Source organism: Misgurnus anguillicaudatus, chromosome 5 (assembly GCF_027580225.2).
Source record: "Misgurnus anguillicaudatus chromosome 5, ASM2758022v2, whole genome shotgun sequence".
In the NCBI taxonomy this organism is placed as follows: Eukaryota; Metazoa; Chordata; class Actinopteri; order Cypriniformes; family Cobitidae; genus Misgurnus; species Misgurnus anguillicaudatus.
The window spans coordinates 33,661,363-33,688,830 of record NC_073341.2 but is presented as its reverse complement, the minus strand read 5'-3'; the positions used below and the strand labels follow the sequence as shown (position 1 = coordinate 33,688,830).

General features: G+C 35.3%; 1 protein-coding gene across 1 annotated transcript in view; it reads right to left on the bottom strand.

Moving 5' to 3' along the window:
- Positions 1–27,468, bottom strand: part of kcnn1b (potassium intermediate/small conductance calcium-activated channel, subfamily N, member 1b) — a 49,090-nt gene that overhangs the window by 7,165 nt on the left and 14,457 nt on the right. Inside the window, exons 3-7 of the mRNA XM_073868062.1 lie at positions 22,952–23,047; positions 22,048–22,466; positions 8,652–8,793; positions 7,764–7,874; positions 5,151–5,278 (exon numbers count right to left, since the gene is read on the bottom strand). Of these exons, the coding sequence (XP_073724163.1) occupies positions 5,151–5,278; positions 7,764–7,874; positions 8,652–8,793; positions 22,048–22,466; positions 22,952–23,047 (896 nt within the window). The remainder of the gene's footprint in view (positions 1–5,150; positions 5,279–7,763; positions 7,875–8,651; positions 8,794–22,047; positions 22,467–22,951; positions 23,048–27,468) is intronic.

Genomic DNA, 27,468 nt, shown 5'->3' with positions numbered 1-27,468 from the left:
AAGAAACAGAACTTTCTTTATGGTGATCTGATGCGATCAAAAAAAAAAAAGATGATTGCCGGATGCACTTAGAAAGTTCTGAAGTATTAAAGTTACTCTAAAAATGGTGACAAGAAACGTTTTACATTTCCTAAAATACTATGCTAGCAAAGCTGAAATCACACACTTTCGTTTTAATTTTTGTTGATTTTATTCTTTAAAAAGTAAACGTTGGGTCTACTTAAAAAATTATATCAATTGATAACACTTAAAAATTAAGTTTTAACAACTTAAATTTTCACACTTTGAAAGTTTAAAGTGATACTGCAGCCAAATACAATTATATGTGATTTACCGATCTTCATATGTCCATTATCTTTCAGCACATTTGGAGTTATTTTAGTAAATGTCCTTGCTTTTCCAAGCTTTATAATGGGAGAAAACAGGGATTAGGGAACAACCTCAGAATAGTGCATTCATCCTTCACAGAGGTAATCCACACGGCTCCAATGGGTTAATAAAGGTCTTTTGCAGGTAATCAATGCAATTAAAAATATCCATATTTTAAACTTTAATAACCATAATAACTAGCTAACCACACCATTTTGGACTTCAGGTTGAGTAAATCAAGGGGTAATTTTGATATTTGGCTGGAGTATTGCTTTAAGGTGAAAGCTTTATCAACTTAATTTTTTAAAGTTAATCTAACTTTGACTTTTTGCAGCGTATGTCAGAAAAAATAGTCGTAAATGGTCCCTAGCTGTCTTGGGGCAGTATGCTTTACAAATGTCCTAATATGTACCATTTAAGTACAAATATGTATACATTTGGGACCAATATGTACCTTTGAAGTGCTAATATGAACTCTTTAGTGCACAGCAAAATCTCTAGACTTAAATGATAACTGCTGCTGGGTGTATATATTGTCATAATTTTACAAAGTGTTAAAAAGTAACACTGAAGCAGAGTTAAAAGCAATCATAACTTTATCCTCTCTGTCACCATCTCTATTTGAAACCTAAAATGGCATTTACATCTTACTTAGGTTAAGATGTTGGCTGTGTCATTTAAAGTCACCATTATGGCGATCAGTGTTTGTTTTGGTCTGACATTACTTTTAGCTTGTTAGTTTTTTTTCTAACTGCTATAACTTTGTGTGTTTAATACATGTTTGTTATGGCATAGAAAAGACAATAGTGCACTTCTATGATGGTGGATAAAGTCTAAACATCATCATCTACATTATTGTTGCATTATTTAGTAATTGCACATTTGTGAGAAGTATCTCTTTCTGTTAATAATGTGGTACTACAATATGAGATCCAGCACTCACATAGCAATTTGTCATTCTGCAAAATTTTGAAACAGTGACACTTAAAAATAGATAATGTATAACGTAGACACACAAACATCACGAATCAGAGTATGAATCCCAATGATGGTGACAATAAAATGAAAAGCTTCATGCTGCAATGCATGTTGGGTATCAACAAATTACAAATCTCACCCAAGGTTCCCATAATCCACTGCAGCATGAATGAATAAAATGTTTTGCAATTTTCTTTGTCATCATTGTTGAGATTCATGTTATGATTCTTAAATGTTTGTGTGACTAATTTAAACAGTGGGTATTTTTTAATATGCACAGGCTTTCAAAATCCTTCAGAATGACAAACTGCTGCTCGAGTTCTGGACCTTGCACTGTAGTATCACATTATTAACAGAAAAGGATATTTCTGATGAATGATCAGCAAACACTAAATTTATAAATCAGTTTTCTAGATGATGATGATGTTTGACATTATGTATTGACCACCACTAAAAAGTTAGACTATTGTCCTTTCTCTGCCATAACAAACATGTTTTAAATACACAAAGTTACAGCATTTAAAAAAAAACTGACAAGCTAAGAGTCAAGTCCAACTCAAATAAAACAAACACTGATCACCATAATAAAAAGGCAACATCTAAACCTAATGCTGCGTTTACACCAACCAAGGTAGAGGCATTAAGAGCGAGTGATTTCAATGTTAAGTCAATGTGAAGACGCGTTGACGCGCGTCTGGAGGTCCCGCGGCGCAGATGAGGCGTTTGGCGAGGCGGGAAGACGCGTTTAGCTCGCGTGAAAGACGCGAATTGAGCGTTGTGTGCGGTACGCGTGAATGGTGCTTTTTGTGCATCTTGTGTTTGACGCGAATTGCCAGCTGACGCCCGCGTTGAGAAATTTGAACTTTGGCAGAATTTTTCGCTGCGTTAACCAATCAGGAGCCTGCTTGCTGCTGTGGAGGCAGCTCCGTCTGGAGTCACTCATTCAACCTGAAGGAACGCTTGATATTGTCTTGAGCAGTCACCCGGAGCTATACGACACAAGTTCTTATTTCTATAGAGACAGGAATAAAAGGGACCTCGCTTGGAAGAGTGTCAGTGAGGACATTGGGCAACCTGGTAAGTTGTAATACAAATTTCACTTTTGAGTCACGTGACGTTTATTGACCCGCGCCGTTTATTTTAACCCTATAGTAAGGCTACCAAACACAAACCGGTAACTGTCGATAAATGCACAATCAACATCAGTCATCTTGCAAACAGACAACCGCATAGCACATGCCCCTCTCACAAGAAGCGGATTTAGCTTCTGACCAGCATCAAATGCTTGCTTTTTCCGCGGGTCTACTTCGCTCTACATGCGCGAATGCATTCAAACTGTTCAAGTGGCAAACTAGGCGCGGTAGACTCGATTTTGACGCCTGAAACGCGGTTGGTATAAACGCACCATAAGCTAAGAAAATCTCTACAAGTAAGATGTAAAATGCAGCCCTAGGCTTCAGACATGGTGACAGAAATGATAAAGTTACAGATTGCACTTTGTAAGTTTGGGACAATATATGCACCCAGCAGTGTTCATTTAACGCTTGGGATTTTGCTGTGTGTGTACAAAGGTGTACTATTTTTATTTCTGACAGTGCAGTGCTGACATATATATAATGCTTGGCAGATTTACCCAGACAACATGGAAAAATGTCAAAATTCAGTTAGCTGATCAAATCAATCTCCCAGTGTTGTTTGTTCTTTAGAATACATTAACCAGAACAGTGCAAAGTAAACATACTTAAATGCTTAATTACCAGAGACCTTATTTCAGATCTTTGTAGATTTCATTTGAAAACATTTATTATATCCTGTCAGACCGGAGCCAGTGTAACATGTGCAAACAGCCCCCTGATACAAAATGAGCTGGACATGAATTATGTGCTCCATGGTAATGACAGATGTGCAAGCATTAGCATTAACCTAATTTCAATGCCTATTGAATTCAGAAAGTCAACACAAGGAACCTTCTAGATACACAAGGTTGGACTTTCCTCTAGGAAAGCATTAACAAAACCCGGAAGGCATTGATAGAGGAGATGGTAAAAAAAAACATGTTAGTGTTTTGTCAAAGATTAGAAAATGTCTTTAGGTAAACTACAGCTTGTCACCAATAATCACATGTAAAATGTAAGAACATAACTTGACAATATTGTAAATGTTACCTGAAGGGACAACCAAACTATTTCCCAAACAAATCCCTTCAATCTCTACCTGCAATGCCCCCCCCCCCCCCCCAAAAAAAAAAAAAAAACTCAACTCAAGTGTGCAAGCTTTATGGTAAAATAAAAGGTGAGCACTTTCTACTTTGTCACAGGTACTTATACAATTTTAAAGATGAAATCTCAATTTTGGTAGGGGCCAAAATTGGTCTGTTTGTTTCTGTACCCAGACCTCCATAGCTCCCCTGCACTCCAGATGCACTTTGCAGTATAAGCAACATGGACCGATTTGAGTTTATGGAGCATTTTAGGTGCAGGTATTTTTAGATTTTTATGACTATATGCATTTAGCAAGGATTTGTTTATGTGGTATCATAAAAGGGAAGCCCAAATACATTATAAATAATTGTTGTGTTCAGCACTAAAAATTTACTCTTGGCCGCCGAATAGCGGGTCACATCCTGAACCGATTATGCATCAAAAAAAGGTTTCTGACATTTCTGCAACAAAAACCAACCAATCAAGTCCGGAAAATAAAAGCTTGTGTTAACCTACCCATGTCAGTGCTTTAATGTTTCTTGCTTTTGACCCGACAGTGTGGGTTTCTATGGAAATCTGGTACAGGCTAGATGAATGACTTTCGGACGTTGTGAAATCGGATAAAATTTGAAGCTGAGAAGACTCTTTCTTCCCTGCAGAAGTTTGTAAAGCATGTGGATCTAATACTGTGTGAGCAAGATCTTAATCGATATTACTGCTAAATTAAGATGGCACCCAGCTTCAAATGATTTATGTTTGTTTGAGACTCATAAAAATGAAGAAAGGGTTCCAATGGTAAGGAGATAGATAGAAGATAAGACTTACTTCTGAGCTCTGCAGTGATTTAGGGCAAAACAAATGGAACACAAAATACATTTTTTAAAAACCTCAAGTTGCACACCACACCAAAAGACTTTTTAAACTATTATAACGGACCAACCCGATCTTACTGAAATTCGTATGTATTTTACAAGGTGGCTAATTCGTATAAATCTGTACGATCTAATTCTTACGTTTTAGTATTCGCCCCGTGACGTTGGGGTTAGGGGTGGGGCTTTAACATTGCTTTTACTAGTAATCGTATGTTTTGTACGATACACATAGTACAAACTGGCCACCTCGTAAAATATGTACAAATTTCTGTAAAATCGAATTGGACTGACCCTAAAATCCAGAATTTTATTTGCAATAATTTTTGTTTGTCACTTTATTTTTTATAAATGTTTTCCCAGCCTTCTTTGTCGGCAGTCAGTAGCTGAGATAAAGTCGCATGGATTTTATCTGTACTTTAGATTACATTTTTCAAGATCATTTCAGGCTATGATTTGACAGAAATACAGCCCAGATTAATGATCAATATGAACCCCTGATTATAAACCTGTTCACAGCCGTGTCAATACTCGATACAACTGAACTCTTGTGCAAAGTCATGTAATGTTATATTGATTATGATTATGCAAGTACATACCCATAATAAACAACAAATGACCCTAAAAGTCTGAATCACTGTTAATAAAAGTTTTATATTTCTTATAAAAATCTAGTACAAGTAGCAGAATAATTATACAGTATAAGAAAGAAATGTACAGTAGCTGTACATACTGATGGATGGCCTGAAGAAACTTGCGCTGATGTTTTCGGACCTTGGCATGGTCAATCTTCTTCACGAGTTTAGTATGTTTGTAGATAAGCCATGTTTCCCTGAGTACATTAGCAGCCGTGTTTTTAACCTGCCAGCAAACAAGTCCAGAGAACAGATCTTTTACATTAACAAATAAAATATGATTTATATTGTTTTTAAAATATCAAAATTTGGTTTGAGCCATTACGAGTAAACAGAGAACTTATAAACTGCAAAAATGGATTTAATACGTTTTTGGTAACGCTTCTTTTTATGGTGTCTTTGTTACACGTGTTGTATGCAGTTACTATAAATTCACCTTAAAAATAAAGTACAATCTCAGAAATAAAGGTACAAGGCACAAAAGTTATTGGTACCTCAAAGGTACATATCTGTATCAAAATGGTACATATTATAATACTAAAACCTTTTTAAAGGTACTGTCCCAGTGACAACTTTTATAGCCTACCTTTTTTTTCTGAGAGTGTACAGGTAAATGTTGTTAAACATTACACTGTAACAGTGAAATCGTAAAATAAAGTGTAACCTACGTTTTTTGTTTTTATTTTCCAAATATCTAAAAACACTTAAATACAGATACATTTATACAAGAAGCAAAATAACCTACAATAAGATATTAAGACTTGTTTTCCTAATCAAAATGATTAAAATTAGCGCGTTTTATGTGTAAACTCACTTAAATTTTGATATTATTTATTCAGAACACAATAATATCTTAGTTCAGTATGCTTTTTAAGTACAGTGTAAATACATATAAGTCCTCGCAACACATATTACTAATGATAAATACTATTTTTTATATATATTTACGGTAGGAAATTTACAAAATGTCTTCATGGAGCATGATCTTTAGTTAATATCCAAATGATTTTTGGCATAAAAGAAACATTTTGACCCATACAATGTATTGTTGACAAGAAAAAAGTAAATGAAGAGTTTGGTTCCAAAACGCAATGAACACCATTTAAAAAGAAATTAGTTATCACCAAAATCAGTGTTATATCAGGTCAGTATTAAAAAGTAAATTCTTCATTTTACACAAAATTTGATATCCGCCATGCTATTCTGTCATCTTTTCTCCCTTTTTTCAAACCACTACAAATGCCACTCCTCCTTCACTGCAGAATGCAATAAATCCGCTTAACCAATCACAGCGCACCATTCCACGCTTTGTAAACATTAATGGAGGAGCTTGTAATTCATACAGAATCCTGTCAGTAATTTTGATGACATTGATAAACTTGTGGTGGTTTTCTGTGGCATAAGAAACGTAAGCCATCAAAATCTAATAATTTATGTGAGAGGCACTCGGGCAAAGGAAAAATGCTGGCTATTGTTTGTTTTCACACGAGCTTCTGTCATGCTAATGCATTGACCCCAGGGGATCTTATGAAAAACTTTACATTATTTCACGGGAAGCCAATGAAAATCAAGCAGGACCAAAACATTTTACAACTGATCGTTGTCAAAAAAGTTCAGCGATGATGTCTCAAGAGTGACAGCAGCTATGACAGTGTTCTTAATAATGACAAAGTCAGTGTTTTCATTAATGGCATTAATGTTTATTTTTTTAATCCGTGTATACCACTAGTCAACTAAATGAATATAACATGGCAAAGATGAATGCACATTTATATATTGATTCATTAGATTTATAGCATTTTGAAAAAAAAAACATGTCATGGATTTAGTGCATTTTGCGGGAAAAAATATCAGTTTTTATAATAAATCTTTAAAAAAGATTAGATTTTTTAATGTCATTATAACCTAAAGATGATATGTGAAAGTTTGTAACAGAAACTTTCTTGGTATAGAACAGTGGTTCTCAAACTTTTTCAGCATGCGGCCCCCCTTGTATACGGTGCATTCCTTCGCAACCCCCCAAAGAAAATTTATGACAAATTTGTTCTAAAACGTAACATTTTAATTAGATAAAACATATTAAAGTATACAAAATAGTGCTGTTGGTTAGTAGCCTTATTTCTTTTTAGGTTTAATTACACAGAATTCATGATAAATTAATGTATTTTATAATGTCATAAAACTGGGGCCCCCCTGGCACCATCTCGCGGCCCCCAGTTTGAGAACCACTGGTATAGAAAACACATTTTTACCAAAATTATTCAAAATGGATTTATTGCGTTTTGGAACCAAACTCTTTAAATAATCCCGTGCTACTTATGACTGATTTTGTGGTCCAAATACATTTTTAGATATTTGTAATGTAAAACAAGACAAAAACACTAAAAAAATCCATCTTTGCAGCGTAAGAAACTTAAAAATACAGCATACATTTAGAAAAGTGATAATAGTTGTAGACCCTGCGGTTTAGTGAACTAGAGATACTGTATGGTTAAGATAAGCTTGCCAGGTTTTGTCATCAAAAAATAATGTTTGCCAGTTTCCATTGCTAATGCAGCATCAACATTTGGCTTTAAGTGCCTGAAGCGGTCAATTGGCTGTGTTTTACATAGATTTTATCATTTAAACTTACACTGCCTAATTGCTTAAAGAACTACATGCATCATGATGTCAACAACGTTAATTGACTCTGTACATTAAAACATACTTACTCTTTTGCAGAGTTGAGTATCCATCATAAAGTTGTGGACATGCTTTTCAGCCTTGGTGAGCTCTAGCTTTCTGGCTACGACAGCTACCACTAGTGCCGTACAGCCGGCCCCCTGTAAACAAATTTAAAAGAGACATTACTAATCTAAAGAGAATGCTTAAATTAAAACTTTTAAAAAGATAAACATGTTTTATAGCATGATGACATTTGATTTACAGTTAAAACGTTTACTAGCAACAGGCGCTGAGGAAAACGCTGTCTGTGCGAATAGAGCTTGGCAGTGAAAATGCTGCTTGATGCACAGAAACCAAATCAGACTATGGCTGTTTCTCAATTCCAAGAACGCAAAGAACGGACTTGCGTCCTCGTGGAGATCAGTCTTGCCAGGCGACCTTGGAAGAACGAACTCGGAAGTTTTGCCGCAATGACTTCTGGGGCGTGAAGCGATTTCAGCAAGTCTGCACTCGATGCATCCTCGATATCAAGAACACATCCAGGTATTTTCATGCGTCCTCTGTCCTTGCGTTCTTGAGAATTGGAATGAACTTCGACCGTTAATGATGACGTAGAGCCAGGACATGAGGACGCAAGATCGCTGAAGAACGCATATTGAGAAACAGCCTATATTTCATGTAATATTCAACCTAGTCATTTTTTGTCATTTATGGTTTTCTATATAAAATCATCCATGACGTAAAGAATAATATAACTTTGATATCTTTAATATTGACTGAGTAAGGTAATGTCAAAGATCGAAATCAATGTGAAATCAAACTTTGATGCTCCAAATCTTATATTTAGATTATGAGACTTGAGCCTGGATTACACAGACAGGGTCACATTTATCAAATGTTTGCAAGGGGTTAAAAAGCATAGAGAAGATACGCACCATAATTCCAGTAAGAAGACAGACTCCCTTTCCACAGTAAGTGTTAGGCACCATATCTCCATAACCAATAGACAGGAAGGTTATGGATATCAACCACATGGCTCCCAAAAAGTTACTGGTGACTTGGCCTTTATCGTGGTATCTGACAAAATAAAATGACAAAAATGTAATTTGGATTAATTTAATAAAATGACTGATGAATATTTAAACTTAAAGGTCCACTGTGTAAGTTTTAGTGGCATCTAGCAGTGAGATTGCAAACTGCAACCAAAGTCCACAGCTCACCCCTCCCTTTCGAAATGCATATGAAGCTACGATAGCTGCCACAGGACAAATATGTTATCGTCTAATGCTACGTACACACCAAACGCGTAGAATCGAGTTGCTCGCTCTAGATTACTCGCAGGAATTAACTTTGTGTCATGCAAATTTTTGCTTGAGTTGAATATTTTCAACTTGCACGAAGGCGGGCTTGAGGCGAATAGCGCATGTTTTCGCGGCATTCGCATCGCCCCGCGTAAAGACACGTCTGATCGCAGCTTTGCATTGACTTTGTATGTAATCTACTCGCGCAAATTGTTAAACTTTCGTTTGGTGTGTATGCCCCATAAGACAACGTAGTGACAAACACGCTCTGTAGAGCATTTTGTCCGTTAAGGGCTACTGTAGAAACATGGTGGCGATTTCCATGTAAAGGGACCTGCCGTGTATTAGTCGCGACTAATCGTTTGCAGAATAAAAGTATTTGTTTTTTACATAATATATGTGAGTGTACTGCACTGCAAAAAATTATTTAAGAAAAAAATTCTTAGTATTTTTGTCTTGTTTTCAGTAAAAATATCTAAAAGTTCCTAAATTAAGATGCTTTTTCTTGATGAGCAAAACCACCCAAGAAAATAAGTCTAGATTTTATAAAAAAAGCTGGCAATGGGGTAAGCAAAAAATCTTTTTTTAAACACTTAATTCAAGAAAAATTCAAGAAAAAATTGCTTACCCCATTGGCAGATTTTTTTTGTTTGTTTTATGCACAAAATCACTTAAATTTGATATTTGGTCTAAAAACTAGACTTATTTTCTTGGGTCATCAAGAAAAAGCATCTTAATTTAAGAATTTTTTGATATTTTTAATGAAAACAAGACAAAAATACTAAGATTTTTTTTCTTGAAAATCATTTTTGCAGTGTTAGTATAATAATTATGTATAAATAAATACATACACATGAATGTATAATTTAAAGAAAAAATATATTTATATAATAAATATTTATTTTTATATATAATATAAATTATATATAAATATAAAATTTTATATACACATGCAAATATTTCTTAAGTATATGTGCATGTGTGTGTTTGTATTTATACATAATTATTATACACAGTACACCCACATATATTAAAGTATTAAAAACTTTTATTCTGCAAACGATTAGTTGTGACTAATAATAATAACGTTAGGCAGCCCTATTATGTAGATAAAAACGGCTCATTCTAGGGTAATAAAAACAATACAGTTCATTATGTAAGGTCTATATACACAACAGTAAATATAGTTATGTATATTATATTGCATTTCTCTCAAGAGATCCTTCTAAAAGTTACACAGTGCACCTTTAAAGTAAGTCTTTAAATGTACCCCCAAGTAAAACCGTCTGGTTCCCTTAACTAAAAACTATTCAATTGATTTTTAAAGACTTAGCTTCAAATAGGATAACTGTGTAACTCAAGCATTGCATTAGCCGTGCAAAGGTCATACAGTAAGTTCAATCCCAAGGCATACACATACTGATAAAATGTTTACATTGTAATGCACTGTAAGTTGCTTTGAATAAAAGTGTCTGCCAAATTTATAGATGCAAAAATGCAATGCAGATAATTAATAAATATTGATAACCCAAACTTCACAGATTTCCATCAAAAGTAAATTATAATCCAGTCAAATGAATTATACACAAATTGTCTAATCATTGACACTGTTCTACCGCTCAGAATATAAAGAAAGATCCATCCGAATCAATGACAAGGCAGACTTTACATTAGGGGTCATTTGAAAAGCCCAATTACATTTGAAGGGTAATCTTCAAGGCGACTTAAAGTGCAATATCAATAAGTATTGAATCCAGCAGCATATATCAATATTCAGGCCTAACTGCACTGGATAAAAGGCGGACGGCCCAAATATAAATCAAGGTGCCTTTGTGTGTGTAATTCAAAGGAGTGATGTCCATATTCTCTTTTTAGGAGCAAGAGGGCAGCCAGTGCCTGTTAAATGGCTCGCTCTTGTTCTCTCAGTGTTCCAGCTCGGTCTGGTGTGGAGAATGAGTCTGTGTAAAACTATTGTGGGAGTCACGATCCATTAGACAAGCATAAAGAGCCTATATGGATTAAACATGCTGGCACTGTAACTAAATCCAAAGCTGCCATGGACTCAGATAATGCACTGTGCAGAGAGTACGGACCATGTAAGTGCGGTCAGGCAGTCAACTTTAACAAGGCACTGTAGCATTATCCCATTCGTATATTTCACTGAATCGCAAAACATAGATTCAACCTTTACAAAAATGTACTGTGACTGTAGTTTCTGCCATATTAAAGGGATAGTTCACCCAAAAACGAAAATTCTGTCATCATTTACTCACCCTGAAGTTGTTCCAAACTTGTATAAATCTCTTCTGCTAAACACAAAGAAAGATATTCTGAAAAATGTTTGTAACCAAGCAAATCCAGGGCACCGTTGACTTCCACAGTAAGAAGAATAGTACTATAGACGTCAATGCACTGTAAAACCTAACAGTAACTTAAATCAAACCATTTAAGTAAACCGGTTGCATTAGGCCATTTAAGTTTTAAAACACATAAATTTAAGTACTGTGAACTTGAGTCAGTAGTCAGTAGTGTGAACTTAAATATAAGTGCATAACTGCATATGACTCAATTTGTTTAAGTTCACAGTACTCAAATGTATCTGTTTTAAAACTAATGCAACCGATTTACTTAAATGGTTTGAGTTGAGTTAACTTTTAGATTTTACAGTGTGGTGCCTCAGATCTGCTTGGTCATCCTTAACTCACCCTCATGTTGTTCCAAACCTGTATAATTTCTTTGTTCTGCTGAAGATATTTTGAGTAATACTTGTAACCAAGCAGATCTGGGGCACCATTGAATTCCATAGTAAAAAGAAAACAGTGACAAAATAAAAGGTGAACTAATAATGACAAAATTTTAGTTTGTAAGTGAACTATCCCTTTAAATTGATTGTACGTGCTCCTGCATTGCAAAAAATGATTTTCAAGAAAAAAATTCTTAGTATTTTTGTCTGGTTTTCAGTAAAAATATCTAAAATATCTTAAATTAAGATGCTTTTTCTTGATGAGCAAAACAACCCAAGAAAATAAGTCTAGTTTTTAGAACAAAAATATCAAATTTAAGTGATTTTGTGCATAAAACAAGCAAAAAAAATCAGCCAATGGGGTTGCCAAGGAATTTAGTGTTTAAGAAAAATCACTTAAATTTGATATTTTTGGTCTAAAAACTAGACTTATTTTCTTGGGTCGTTTTGCCAATCAAGAAAAAGCATCTTAATTTAAGAATTTTTAGATATTTTTACTGAAAACAAGACAAAAATACTAAAAAAAAATTTTCTTGAAAATATTTTTTTTGCAGCGTTTACAGCTCAGTGGTTGAGCACTGCATTGCAAAATTTTTTAGGTATTTTTGTCTTATTTTCAGTACAAAATAAATATCTAAAAATTCTTAAATCAAGATGTTTTTTTCTTGATGTGCAAAACGACCCAAGAAAATATGTCTAGTTTTTAGAGCAAAAATATCAAATTTAAATGATTTTGTGCATAAAACAAGCAAACAAATCAGCCAATGGGGTAAGCAAAAAATCTTGAAAATTTTTCTTAAACACCAAATTCAAGCAAAATTCAAGAAAAATTTGCTTACCCCATTGGCAGATTTTTTTGCTTGTTTAATGCACAAAATCATTTAAATTTGATATTTTTGGTCTAAAAACTAAACTTATTTTCTTAAAGGACAAGTTCGGTATTTTACACTTAAAGCCCTGTTTTCAGATTGTTTATGTTGAAATAGAACGATTGACTGAAATTTGGACATATGATCCTGGCCTGAGAGTTTTCGGGTGTTTCTTGTATCACCTCCCACCTCTATAATGGGTTTATAGGTGCACTGGAACAATCCTTCCTAAAATGCATTAAACTTTCGTTTACAAAGACGTGAAACTCAGCGAGTGGTCAGGGGTGTTCACTGATATGCTCACACAAAAATCGCTGCAAAAGACGCACTACAACATGTTTTATCGTAGTTTTTGTCCAACTCCATAGACTTGTATTAGATGTGCTGTGAGGTACGGTATTCCGCGCCGAGAACCTTGTTTGTATTCTTGCAATTGGCAAAGGTGGATTATTGCCCCCACCTGGGCTGGAGTGTCTATTATTCAAGCTCTCAACGGAAGAATATACGGGTGTGAGGCGTTTGGAAAAATAGGTCCACAAGTTTACGACAAATGCTAAAACAGCTGTTGGAAAGCATCTTTTACAGCGATTTTTGTGTGAGCATATCAGTGAACACCCCTGACCACTCGATGAGTTTCACGTCTTTGTAAACGAAAGTTTAATGCATTTTAGGAAGGATTGTTCCAGTGCAACTATACACACAATGTAGAGGTGGGAGGTGAAACAACAAACACCCGAAAATTCTCGGGGCAGCCTCATATGTCAAAATTTCAGTCAAAACCGTTCTATTTCATCATAAACAATCTGAAAACAGGGCTTTAAGTGTAAAATACCGAACTTGTCCTTTAAGATCATTTTGCTCATCAAGAAAAAGCATCTTAATTTAAGAATATTTAGATATTTTTACTGAAAACAAGACAAAAATACTAAGTAAGAAAGTAAATATTTTTGCAGTGTACTTTGGTATTTTAGTGAAAACTATACATTGTTGTAAAGGAACAACATACCATCTACAACAGTATGTTGATGCTTTTGAAAAAAAGTTGTTAATAAAAAAAAACATTTAATACACCGCAACAATACCCATCCACTTTTAAGCCAGGGGTTCTGGAAGTATTTTATTATTCATGTTTTCCATAGTGACTGAAATATTCTTCACATGAACAATGAAAAAGGGTAGTCACTGCAAACACGACTAGAAGACATTCCATCTGTTATAAACCTCAGAGCTCACGGTAGATCTAGTTATAGTTAAATATTAATTTCCTTGGAAATGAAATGGATTTTAACTTCCGGAACCTGACTGCGCTCAAGCACCTTCGCCCAGACAACACTTTTAAATAAATACAAAGAATACTAAAACAAAACTGATGATGATGTCAAAGCTTCAGAATGAGATCTTCTCTTGGCCTCAAGTCCAATATGTCCATGTGCTGACTATAGAGTAACTCTACATTTATCTGCGAATGAATCAATCAGTGAGTGTCTAGCTTCTCTGCCCATGAATTTAACTGAAGACTCATTAGCTTGAGTGCTATTAAATGAGGCCTGTCGACTAGCCGGCCGACAAATGATTTAAAGTTGGAGAGTAACTATGGCCATTTAGGGGCAAATAAAAGAAAATACAGAGTCTCGTAAGGTGCCAAAGGTGCTGATAAAGCACTTCACCGCTTTTCCAATAGTCATCCACGAAAGACAAGCGATTATAGGAAGAAACACTTTTATAGACACTTGACTTGCACATTAGCTTAATTGGTGTTCAAAAAATACTCAGTCAGTCTTAAATAAAATATCTAAGATATTAAACATTTAAAGGATATGTTGACTTGAAAAGCGATAATGCGTATGATAGGAATACTTGTTTTCATATATTTTGATTTTTCTTACCTCATTTAAATAGTTTTAAATTGTATTAAAAACGTAACAATTAAACGGTATGTTAAAGCATTAAACAAGCAAACAACACAGACGACTTGCCAATAGGGTAAAGCCCGATTTATAGTCGTGCGTAAGTTCTACGCCGCGTAGCTCTGCGTAGCCTGACGTGCACCTCGCAAAAATTTTAAGAGCGCGTCAGAACCAGAACCCCTCCCTTCAGGTAAAAAAACTGCATCATAGGTATTTCCGTTTGTGACGGTGAAAACAATGATGAGCCAAGTTGAGGAGTGATTTAACTCAAACTGCATCAAAAGTCGTTGTTTATTTACTTCCATCATTGCTGGTCTTCTCAAATTATACACAACAAGTTGCTGTTTCTTCTTCGTTTGTGGGTTAACTTGCTAAGCTTCTTCTTGTTTGATGGTCGTGCTGCTACTGTGGTTACACGTGTGGTTACTGCCTCCCAGCGGTCTGCGCGTGTGTTTGCACGTCGACGCAGACGACGATGCAAAAGTATAAATGAAAACTGACGTGGAACCTACGCCGTCGTGGCTACACAACTATAACGAGCCTTAAGGAACTGTACACTGAATACCAGTGATGCCGGTAACGCGTTACTTAGTAACGCGTTACTCTAATTTTACCACTTTTTTTAGTAACGAGTAATCTAACGCGTTAATATTTCCAAACCAGTAATCAGATTAAAGTTACTTATCCAAGTCACTGTGCGTTACTATTTTTGAAATTTTCCTTAGTAAAATATATATTTTCTTGTATATTTCTTCTTGCGTCTCGGGAAGTGAAGTCAGGTGTGCGACAAGTCACGTTTTCAGCACGAGGACAATTCAGGTCACGTACGCGACACAAATGTAAACAACGTACAATGAAGAGAGAAGAGAGATGCAGCTACAAAAACACTACGTCAAATTAAAAAAAAACATTTGGAGTCGCGGCACGGCGCAGACGGTCAAACTAAGAGCAAGTCCCACCCGGTGATGCGAAGCAGTGAGCAGGAGTTCATCCACTACCCAAACAACAAAAGCTGGACTTCAGTGCAAAACCAGTAAGTGTGGGAGAGTTGAAGAACGAAAGTAACAAAGCGATTTTCTCCGAGCCCTGATAACATCTAAATCTCACTATGACAGCATATTAGCACATAACCTCTGAAAGAGTTGACAAATATCGCGTTATTTACTCACCGATTTCCACGTGTAGATCCAGAACTGTGTTTTCAACCATGATAAGTACATTCCAAAAGCGGTCTTTTTTTCTTACAACGCGTTGTGTTTCTCGTTTCATGTGTTACAATACTGATAAATCTGCAAGGTATTTAGTATATATCATCCTGAAGACTTCTCAGTTTTTCAAAATAAAAGTAAGTCGAGTTTATAGAGTAAGTAGATCCTGTCGGGTCAAAAGTAACACTTGTTAGTTTTGTCCAGCTGCTAATACTGTGTATAATATGGTAAAAAATTGATATTATTCTAATTTTATTTAATTTTATTTTCATAGTGTTCAAACTATTGAATTTTTTTTTAGTCTCAGCTATTTAAGTTTGTACTGTTGGTTGCTTTTGAAACATTTGATAAAACTGAAATTTAAAATAAAAATGTAATTTAATTATTTTTTACAAAGATAAATGACAAAATAAGTTTGCAGTTACATATTAAAGAGGTCATAGTCATATATATTTAATAAAAACAACTGTAACACAAAAATCTATCATGTTTTGTTGTGTTACTTTTGACCCAGCTGTGTGTTACTTTTGTCCCTGCTGTCAAGGTCAAAAGTAACAATTCACTACTCTTGTTTAAAGTGAAATTATACAGAAGTCGTTTTACATTTGTTAAAAATTCCAGCTGGTTTTGATAGACCACACTTGTGAGTTATTGACCACAACAAAAATATATCTCTGTCTAAAACATTAACTTTTAAAATTAAGTTTTTCTGAAAATGGCCCCTGTGCACCCCTATTTATGTTAAGTGAAGTCAAGAAAGACTCATATATATATATATATATATTTTAGTTTTTTAAAACACAACAGTTCAACTTAAAATGTCAGGAGATATATTGTTGACGTTACTGTTAAAAATGCACTTCCAATAAAGTGAGTGTTGGCAAAACCGGTTGTCATTTTTAATGTTGAGGCAGTGGGGGTGTTGGCAGCTACTGGAATGTAACTAACAAAGTAACTTGTAATCTAACTTAGTTACTTTTAAAATCAAGTAATCTGTAAAGTAACTTAGTTACTTTTTAAAGGAGTAATCAGTAATCAGTAATCAGATTACTTTTTCAAAGTAACTGTGGCATCACTGCTGAATACACAGTGAGTTACATGAACCATGTTAATTCCTCTAACTTCTTTAGCAAACTTTTTTGCAAAAGGTCAATTCTTTTGACTTCCACTGAAGCATACTAAATGTTTATTGGAACATTTTCACATCATGTTGAGATAACATGGATCATCAGGTTTTTCACAAGCTTCTGGAGTCCATGGCAGTTTAAAGGGCACCTATTATGCAAAATAATGTGTGTTATGTCCACCTCCGTGTTGGGAAAGTTACTTTTAAAAGTAATGCATTGCATTATTAAGTTTTATATAATTGCGTTACTTAGTTACTTTTCACGGAAAGTAATGCTAACGTTACTTTTTAGTTACTTTTTGACTGAGGCTTGATCTCTTTCAGGCCTTGCAGGTGTTTTTTATGACTGAAACATTCTGCATTCAGAAATTGCATTTTTTATCACAAAAATGTTGAGCTCTGGTCTGCCAAATCAGTTTTGGACTCAAACTGTTCCCACATAGTACATCATTTTTTATCGAATTAATTAAAAGTAAAAAAGTAACTTGCATTACTTTTTTGAAAAAGTAACTCAAATATTAATGTGTACATTTAAAAAGTTATGCGTTACTTTATGTGTTACTTCAGAAAAGTAATATTACTATGTAATGCACGTTACTTGTAATGCGTTATCCCCAACACTGGTCCACCCTATGATGAAAAAATCAACCAGCTCCTTGTTTTTTATTCCTCATTAAAACAAAGCGCTCTGATTAGACATGCAGCTTTGATTTTCTTATCAATGTGAGGTCACATTGATAAAGCCCCGCCCATTAACAGTCCTGCATTACCTCAGCGAGTTGTACTCTGTCCATTACTATTGTCTCAGGCTGTATTAATCAGATATTTTAACAAAAATTGCACACTGTCTGTTTGTAAGGGAATGAATAGCAGTAGCTTATTTGCATTTAAAGGTACACACACTAAAACAGCATGTTTTGGCTCCCACCCAAATAGGGCCATTTTGGACATGCTATAATAAATTATCTGTGGGATAGGCCTGCACGATAAATCGCATGCGATACCACGCGCATCACGTCAGTAATGCCGGTTCCTTGATTAGTTTTAAATCGCCATCAGCTGTTTTCAGATGGCGCGACATTAACTGCACAGAGCCGTAGTTCCCTGACAATTTGGGCCATATCGCATACATATCGCAGGCGATATGTCCGCGATAATTAATGCGAAATTGCCCTGATTGTCAGGGAACTACGGCTCTGTGCAGTTAAAGCTGCTCCATCTGAAAACAGCTGATGGCAATTTAATACTAATCAAGGAACCGGCATTACTGACGAGATGTGCGTGACAAACACATGCGATTTATCGTGCAGCCCTACTGTGGGGTATATTGAGCTAAAACTTCACAGACACATTCTGGGCACACCTGAGACTTATAATACATCTTGTAAAAAGGCCATATTAGGTGCCCTTTAAATCTGGGTATACACCAAGCCAATGGCAGGTTTTGAGCATCATCTGAAATAAGTCACGTCACCTTTTTTAACGATTCGGCATGTTAAATCAGCAGTGGCGCTAGTCTGGGAGTCGGATTATTCTTTATAGCCAATCAATGCACAGGAAAAAAATAAAAAGTGACGAAGCAAGCAAACGAAAAGTTTAGAGGGTATGCACAGAATGCTTATCATATTTTGCCACCTCTCATTCCAATACCTGAATATTTTGAAAGATAGCTTTTAAAACATTACGGATATATCATGAATCACTGTCTGTAATGAAACTTAAGTGTATATTACATTAAAATAATCTTAATATCTTACATTACTTTGTAAAAAAAGATCTAGGATCAAGGCTCGTTTGCAGTGCACAAGTAACAGACACCAAAAAAATTCTACATTTAATAAAATAAAGGTTTAACATGATGCCATATGGCGCGTTTCCATTGGCCAAATGTCCATTTAGGTCGGGTCAGCTGCAGCTCACCTCACCTCGGCTTGGTTAGCTTTTCCATCGAGTTTAGTAACACTTCGGAGTGGGAGGGATTATAGGCGTGTTGTCATATTTGCGCCGCCTACTGCTGTGCGTCATACATGTGAGAGCGTCGTTGTACATTCCCATACATTCATTCATTTTTTTTCAGTCACAAAATTAAAATTGACAACCGTTTATCACTACCTCTGTCTCACATGACAGTTTCTGTACAAACACCCGTGGCATCAGTCAATGTGCTCCGCTGAGCCTCAATTAAGTTGCATTTAAGCGTATATGTGGACGTGTGCGTGTTGCGAATGTGCCGCCACAAACTGCAAGTGTGTAAAAAACTGGCATGGTTTTCCTGATTCACAACCTGTGGATGTTTATCTTCGCTAAAAGGAAGTTTGGGAACTTACAGCAAAGCACAGATGACAACAGGTTTACTCGAGACAGCGCAGGCTATAGCATGAAGGTAAAGCTAATCTTTTACATTATAGCAATGACGCTGGTAGTGACGATTCTCTCAGACCAATCAGTGATCTACAGTGTTTTCGCGTCACGTTTTTGTATCAGTTCGGGTCACTTGAAACCCCAACCGAGGTGGTACTAAAAAAAGTATTAGGTAATACGCACTGCACTCAGTGGAAAAGCCCCCAAAAGTAAGCTGAACCGACCCGAACCAAACCGTGGGGTACTATGGAAAAGAAAAGTGCCAATATAGAACCATCTTTGTCTTCTAATAAATAATAATTTTATTAAAACATATTTTAAAAAGTTTAAAATATATATATATGGTTAGATAAGGTATTTATAAAATTATCTTGTGTAAAATAATTATTTCAATTTTGCTCGCTCAATGCTTGTCAACATAACAGAAAAATGAAAGACAGATAAAGGGTTGGGGAGCCCAGATTGTCATATAGGGGGGCCCACAAAGATAAAAGGTTGCACTGCAAAAAATGATTTTCAAGAAAACATTTTCTTAGTATTTTTGTCTTGTTTTCAGTAAAAATATCAAAAAAAATCTTATATTCAGATGCTTTTTCTTGATGAGCAAAACAACCCAAGAAAATAGTTTTTAGACTAAAAATATCAAATTTAAGTGATTTTGTGCTTAAAACAAGCACAAAAATCTGCCAATGGGGTAAGCTAATTTTTCTTGAATTTTTCTTGAATTTAGTGTTTAAGAAAAATGTTCAAGATTTTTTTTGCTTAACCCATTGGCAGATTTTTTTGCTTGTTTTATGCACAAAATCACTTAAATTTTATATTTTTTGATCTAAAAACTAGACTTATTTACTTGGGTTGTTTTGCTCATCAAGAAAAAGCATCTTAATTTAAGAATTTTTAGAAATTTTTACTGAAAACACAACAAAAATACTAAGATTTTTTTTCTTGAAAATCATTTTTTGCAGTGTGGGAATGGGAAGCACTGTTCTAGTTCACTATGTAGGGGATAAGAAATGACCCAGACATTTTAAATATCCTTTCCATTAGGTAAATAAAGTCTGATATCGTGTCACTGTCCTAATAGTAATATATTGTATGTTAGCTAACGGTGCAACTACCAAACCAGCACAGCCAACCACACACAACAGATGCTCTTTTAGCTTAACTGGTTTAAAACGACATCCCATTAAATCTTAAAAAACCTTCAAGACAAAAAAAACAGAGCAGAAAACCTCATACATCAAGCAGTGGTTCAGTGGGCTTTGCCAGTGTTTCCCGACCCTTTTGTTCATGTACCCCCACAGACCAATTTATAGGTAACTCTTCATCAACAACAAATCATTGAAACTGTATCATGGATAGTATTTAGTATTAACATACTGAAAATATTGTACATTTTTACAATTGAAGATTGCAAAAAAATTCCGTAGAAATTGCAGCTGGTTGCCGGTAACTTACCGTAGATTTAAATTTATGTTATTTACTGGCAACATTTTGTTCAAAGTTAAATGAACATTAAACATTTACAAGTCTTTGTCTTTAAAGAGTAAAACTTAAAAAACAGCATCAAGCAAAACATTCTGGGAAACAAAATCTGAAGCAAAAAACAGAAAAAGGTTGATGATGATTTCTGGTTCCCAGAATGCTTTGCATGAGGCTGTTATTGTATAGTTTTATTCTGTAAAAATAAAGACTTGTTAATATTTAAAATGTATTTAACTTTGAACAAACTCTTGCCAGTAAATAACATAAATGTAAATCTACGGTAAATTACCGGCAACCCAGCTGCAATAACATTGTAATTTCTACGGATTTTTTTTACAGTCATTTCAATCTATTAACTGAAATAGGGTCTGTGAGATAAGTTTAACAAAGAAGAATGATAGTTTCCAACTATCCCCTTGGCTTTGACATGGGGGTTTAGCTGGTTGGGAAGCACTGGGCTACATACAATATTATGGACCATTGCTGTAGTGCAGTGCAGTGCAGTAAAAAAATAGCAGGTGGATGATGTGGCACATATAATCTAATGCATGGACACAGAAACTGGCCAAAGGGCTTACAATGACATTTTTAGTGGCTTTGCTTTATATCTAAGGGCCATTAACATACTAAATCTTCCCCCTACCAAAGTCTGGGTCAAGATATCTTAGTAACACCACTTCAGAGATTCAGATAAGGTAAAAGATTTGACATCGCTTTGGAAAAAGGACAGCCTGCCATGACGCCCATGTAAACACATGGGAACAGGTGTGTGAAAATCCCAAAATCCAAAGAATTCTTTAAAAGAGGCTACAGGATCACCAAGATTTTATAGGAAAATTTTAATTTGGAGAGAAAAAGAATTTGGGATTTCCAGCACGCCAGCAATTTGCAAGAGATATGCGATTGCTTTTTTTGCAAGAGTTTAGCTCATCTAGACAGATGAGAACAATTAGCACGGTTCAGGGAAGCTAAGAGCCGACTAATAGTTGTTCCTTGCAGAGCACGTACGGACTCACTTTGAACCCCTATCCAGAAGCAGCCGTGTGGGAGAAACAGAACAAAAGCGTAAACAATGTAAAACACATTCGCTTGCCACCGAGATCACGTTTTAAATGCAACAAAATATGCCAGGGTTGCTTTAAATAGCGCTATGAACAATTCTTAAAGGAACAGTTCACCTAAAAAATCATCTACTTTCATGCCAAACCAAAACATTTACAGATACACCTTTATTTATTTTCGAATGACATGAATAAATCATGACGCATTTTTTATAAACTATTCCTTTAATAAGCCAGGCTAAGTTAAGAAACTTTGAATTTAAATCTCACCTTTCACAGACATGCACAGTCCAAGCAGCAATGATCCATGAAGATATACTGAAGACCAGCAGGACCGTGCCTGGGCAAATAGTCATCAAAGTCTTCATGACAAAGCGTGTGTTAAAGTTGATCTTATTAAGGGCTCCAATACTGCGCGACGAGGCGTCCGTAAACAGCTTACTGTGCAGGAGCATCACCCTCCCGATCAGGTAGAGCCGCAGGAACATGGGGATGGAGAGGATAATGTCCACATCTGCGACCGCCACAGAAGGGCTGTAGGTAAAGGCCAGACGGGCGTTCCAGGTGAAGACGTACTGACCAGGAATGGGGTGGATGGCACACACCAGAAGCTCCAACACAAGGAAGAGGATACGCTCGTACGTCATGGCTATTCGCCAGTCGTCTGCTCCATTGTCCACCATAAAGAGCTGATGGTTGGAGAGGAAAACGATTTTAAGGAGCTAATAGGATATCAGGGTATGTCTTCCATAATATCAATAAACCAGACCAAACTCTGAACCTTAAGCAACCTACAAATATCAATAAAAGTGTTCAATTGTCTATCCGTTCACTCACTGGACCATCATCCAACATTCTAAGTCATTAAACAATGCTCACAAACCAGCTGATTGACAGCCCTGTATTAAATCACATCTCCTATTAGCCACTTGTAATACCATCATTAATCAAAATAAGTGTCCTCTCTATAAAGACCTTTAAATGGATGGGTGCAAAATGGTCCGGGCATTGAATACAGATTTCTGAAAAAAGATATAAAAGCCCCAGCAAGTTTTCATTTTGGTATTACTTTAAGTCATTAGAAATTGGCAAAAGTGCTGCCTGTGTAATCTTTTAGGCTGCTGTATCAGTCTCTGCTCTGTTTATGGTTGCCAATGCTGATTCGGCCGCTTACCTGAATCTCTCGTGCGTGGTACATTATGATCAGACAGAGCAGAATTACAGTGGAGAGGCTAATAAGGCATTTCAGTGCAAATGAATATGAGGATTCCTGCAGAGGAGACATTGAAACATAAAAAACATTAAAAAAAACGTGTATTTATTTCAATTCCTGTTTATGTTCCTCAAGCTCATATCTGCCATGTATGGCAAGGTCAAGTCAAGTCAAATTTATTTATTTAGCACTGTTTTACAATGTTAAACTCCTTTACATGAATTATGAAGAGAAGAAATCATAGAAAATTATTAAATAGGTAGTATATATAGAATAGAATATATAGTATTTGTTATGTCCATGTGCTGTGTCGCTTGTCCCCCCCCCCCCATAGATGCTGCCAGTTTCCGCCTTTGCATACTGACGTCATCACCCAGTCTCACAATCACAAAAACACAATAAATTAACCTGCCAGACCATCCTGGACGAGCCCCCAAAAATGTTATGACGCAGATGCATGGGCGTCGGAATCAAAAAAATGTGGGTGGGTACTCGAGTAGATGTACACTGAAAAAAATGAATTTAATAAATTTTTTTAAGGTAAGTGGTTGCAATTAATTTATTTAAGCTACATTTAAACAAAAGTTTTATATTTTATTTTACTTTACTAATCTTTTTTGTTTAAATGTAGCTTAAATAAATAGATTGCAACCACTTACCTTAAAAAAATTGATTAAATTCAATGAATCATTTTTTTCAGTGTAATTATCTCGTATTCTGGTGCATTTTAATCAAACAATTGCTTTTATAGCTTAAAGGTGACAGAGAATGAATAACCATTTTTACCTTGTCTTTGTTGAATAATGGTAGTCTACCCGCATTCACTAACATACAAAAAGTGCTAAACATGCTAAACAGTCTCATAGAAATTCCTCTTTTAGAAATGTCAGCCAGAAAACAGCCCAATCTGAAAAACGGATGCTTATGACATCACCAGCATCTAACTGCCCCTCCACTTTAAAATAATTGGCTACATTTTTGAGTGGCAAAGTCAGCCAATCAGTAATGAGATTGCAAGTTAAGCCAGTAGGGGGAGCCAAATAGGAGCAAAACCACTTGTTTAAAATCCCCCACTCTAATAGAGCTATCTGATAGAGGTTTTTAGGTATTACAGACCCAAACAAAAAATGTGTGTCTACATGTCACATCACAGAACAAGGATAAATACTCCGTTCAATCATTATATGTCACCTTTAAAAGCTTTGCTTACCTAGTTGTGTTGCAAGAGTACAGTTGATGAAAAAAGTGAAAGCATGAAATGGAGTTTAATTTATATGGAGTGGAATGGATTTAAGGAAGCAACAGCGTGGAAGTCAAGCCTGTAACTAAAACAAAAGTTTAGTTTATTAGGGCATTCCTCAAGTGGAATTGATTTGACTGACATGGCTCAGCTGAATAGACATGCCCAAAATTAAAGAAAAAGTGAGTTAATGTTAACGTTAATTCATTTTAATGACACTTATTAATGTCCGATTAACGCAACGCGAAATTTCTGCACGTTGTTGGATAAATTAAGATGCAGCCTTAGACAGTAAATAGTCAGCAAACTAAATGTCTAAAATGATCTTTATTTGTACGTTTTCTGAGAGGTGTACCATCCACTGATCTATATAAATGACTGGATTGCGCATGACGTCACAACTGTGAAGCCACCGCGCCGCCATGTTGGTATACCCAAACATTCTATTAAATCAATGGACGCGATCAGATTTTAATGATAAAACATCACTTTACTAGTCTCTGTTTTTATATCTGATGTCTCCCTGTACATTATTACAACGCAATCCTAAGCATGTACATAGTTATTTACTGAAAGTTGTACATTTTGCTTTTTAAACAGTTATTATACATTCATCTTTGTTACAGTATCAGATCAGCGGACAGACTGCAGCATATTGAGTATTAATGACAAACGTGCTCATTCTGAAATCTAAATAAATATTCATACTTTGTACCGTATGTGCATGCAATAATAAGCTGGTTTTGTAATTGTTATCTGGGTTTTTTTTTGTGACCGTGCAGCTTAATTTAAAAAAAAACTTTATTTATAGGCTACCCGTGTCATTAACAGAATGCAGCAGACAGGCTCACCGTAACGGGTTTTTATAAATCCATTATTCTGCCCGATTTAAACATAAACATTGCAAATAACACCAGAATGAACTATTAATTTACGTACACATATCCTAAAAATTAACCTTGCGTGACTGATACGCTGTAAAGCGGGTGAAATTAGAGCATGTTTTTTTAATGGAAGTCAATGACGCCCTCTGCCAGTTGGGTATACCAAGATGGCCGCTCGAACTCTGTGCTGGCTTCACCTCACGCTGTACGTTTCTATGCGCAATCCAGTTATTTATATAGATCATTGGTACCATCCTATGATGATCCCACTAATAAAAATGTGTGTCCATCCACTTGCGCGTCTGAGATTTTGGTTTTAAAACATGCAGGAATTAGAAAATAAAGTGCAGGACTTGCTTGATGTTAAATAGTTATTAAGCGAGATAAAGGTCGGGACCTGAGTGATCTTAAAAGAGTTATTAAGAGCGACACAACTCGAAAAGAAAGAAAAATGTTTAAAATATATTGATATTGTTTTTGATTTAAGTTTGTGCACTTGCGAGATCTCAATACATGAGTGTGCAGACTTTGAAAATGAGTATTTATTATTTATTCATGCTGCATTAACATTACTGTACTTGCACAGAGATTTTCTGGCTTCAAATTTTTTAATGGGTGTTAAGAATAACAAGTTGTTTGACCAGCATATTTTGATGATGAATACCATGGCTGTGATTACCAGCATGGAAATGAAGACACGTCTAAGCTGGTCATTTTATATAAGTCTTAGTATGATAACTTGGATAATGTTGTAATGTACCATCTTTTCAGTTTACGCTTCAATGTGAACACTAATAATCGTATTTGATGTATGAATGTTTGTAATTATAGAAATTGACAATTTCTTTGGAGTCCTTTATTTTATTCATAAATGAAAATATGCTATTATAAAAACCATTACAAATTTCAGAAATACATTAGACCAACAAATCCTTCTTTGGTCATATCTAACAATAATATCATTAGCTTTGGGTTTGTGCAATATAAGTATATATCCCTGTGTCATTTCACTTTATTTATTATGACTCAACTTGTATACTTAAATGTTCTGATTTCTTTGTAAGAATTAAATATTTGGCTTGATGGCTACATCTGGTGGACATTTTGTGTCAATAGCCTATAGAAATCCCCTTACTGATAAAAATGCTGATGTGTCAACCCCCCCCCCCCGCTGTATATTTGTTTACATTGCACAATATTATGTTCATACTTATGTTCATGGATGAGGTAATGGTTTAACGTTTTAACTTGTATGTTTAATCACATTATTGTATGCCATCGTACTGAATTAGCTGCTTGGAATAGTGCAGATATTACGTATAGGGCGACAATTACAAGGGAGACAAGGGACGGGCCATTATTTACAAATCCTTGGGAACTTGTGGGATAATAAGTACACAACTCCATGAAATGGTTCACACTGTGCAAGTGGTTTTTGTATATTTTTTATTTTTACAAAAATCTTATTTATTGTGGCTTTAAAGGTTCTATTTTATTCATAAATATCTGCCATAAACTAATCCCAGCAGAATTAGTTAGAATGTAGACAGTCAATAAAATATTTTAATGCATTAGATGTAACCGTGTTTAGCATTTACTTCTTCCCAGACAATCAAGAAAAGAAAAGCAACCAACAGCAGATCATCTCTCACTTCTTTTTTTCCCTTTAGTCTTTGATCTTGTTCTTTCTATCCGGATGACATTCCTCATTATAAGATCAGTGCAATTGGAGCTCATTAAACCTGTCTGATTTTGCTGAAACATTGGAACATGATGTGCTGGCTAAGACTTTGGACTGCTTCATAAGAACTTTAAAAACCTCCACTCCAGTTTTACTACCTGCAGGGCCAGCAATTCACTCAGGCCAAAAGAGATTCACTATAGTAAAATGACACATCCTCTGTATGACAGTTAGCAGATGTACAGCAGATATTTAGGAACGGGACAATTTTATTGTGCTGCATAAACTATTAAATAGTCTCCCAAAGATGCACTTAAATACGATCGCACACAGCGTGCTTTAAGTGCTACTTACAAGTTGCTATCCGTTTGTTAAGTGCTGAAATGTCACCTATAGAATGAGTCGTAATTGGTCGTCATTAACCTCAGAGAATGAATTAAGGGCTTAATAATACAATGTATCTGCAAAACTTTAGTATTTTGAAGTATTGCCTTCTAAATTTACTAGAAAAGATGAAAGACAGTGAGACGTTATCACTGATTAAAAACCTTGCACGTGGTTGATTTAATCTTTTTTTTTTGGATTTCTTAAATTTTTCCACAAACGAATAGATTTTAAAATTCTTCGTTTTCTATATAAATCTTTATATAACTTAGCTCCTTAATAAATAAGC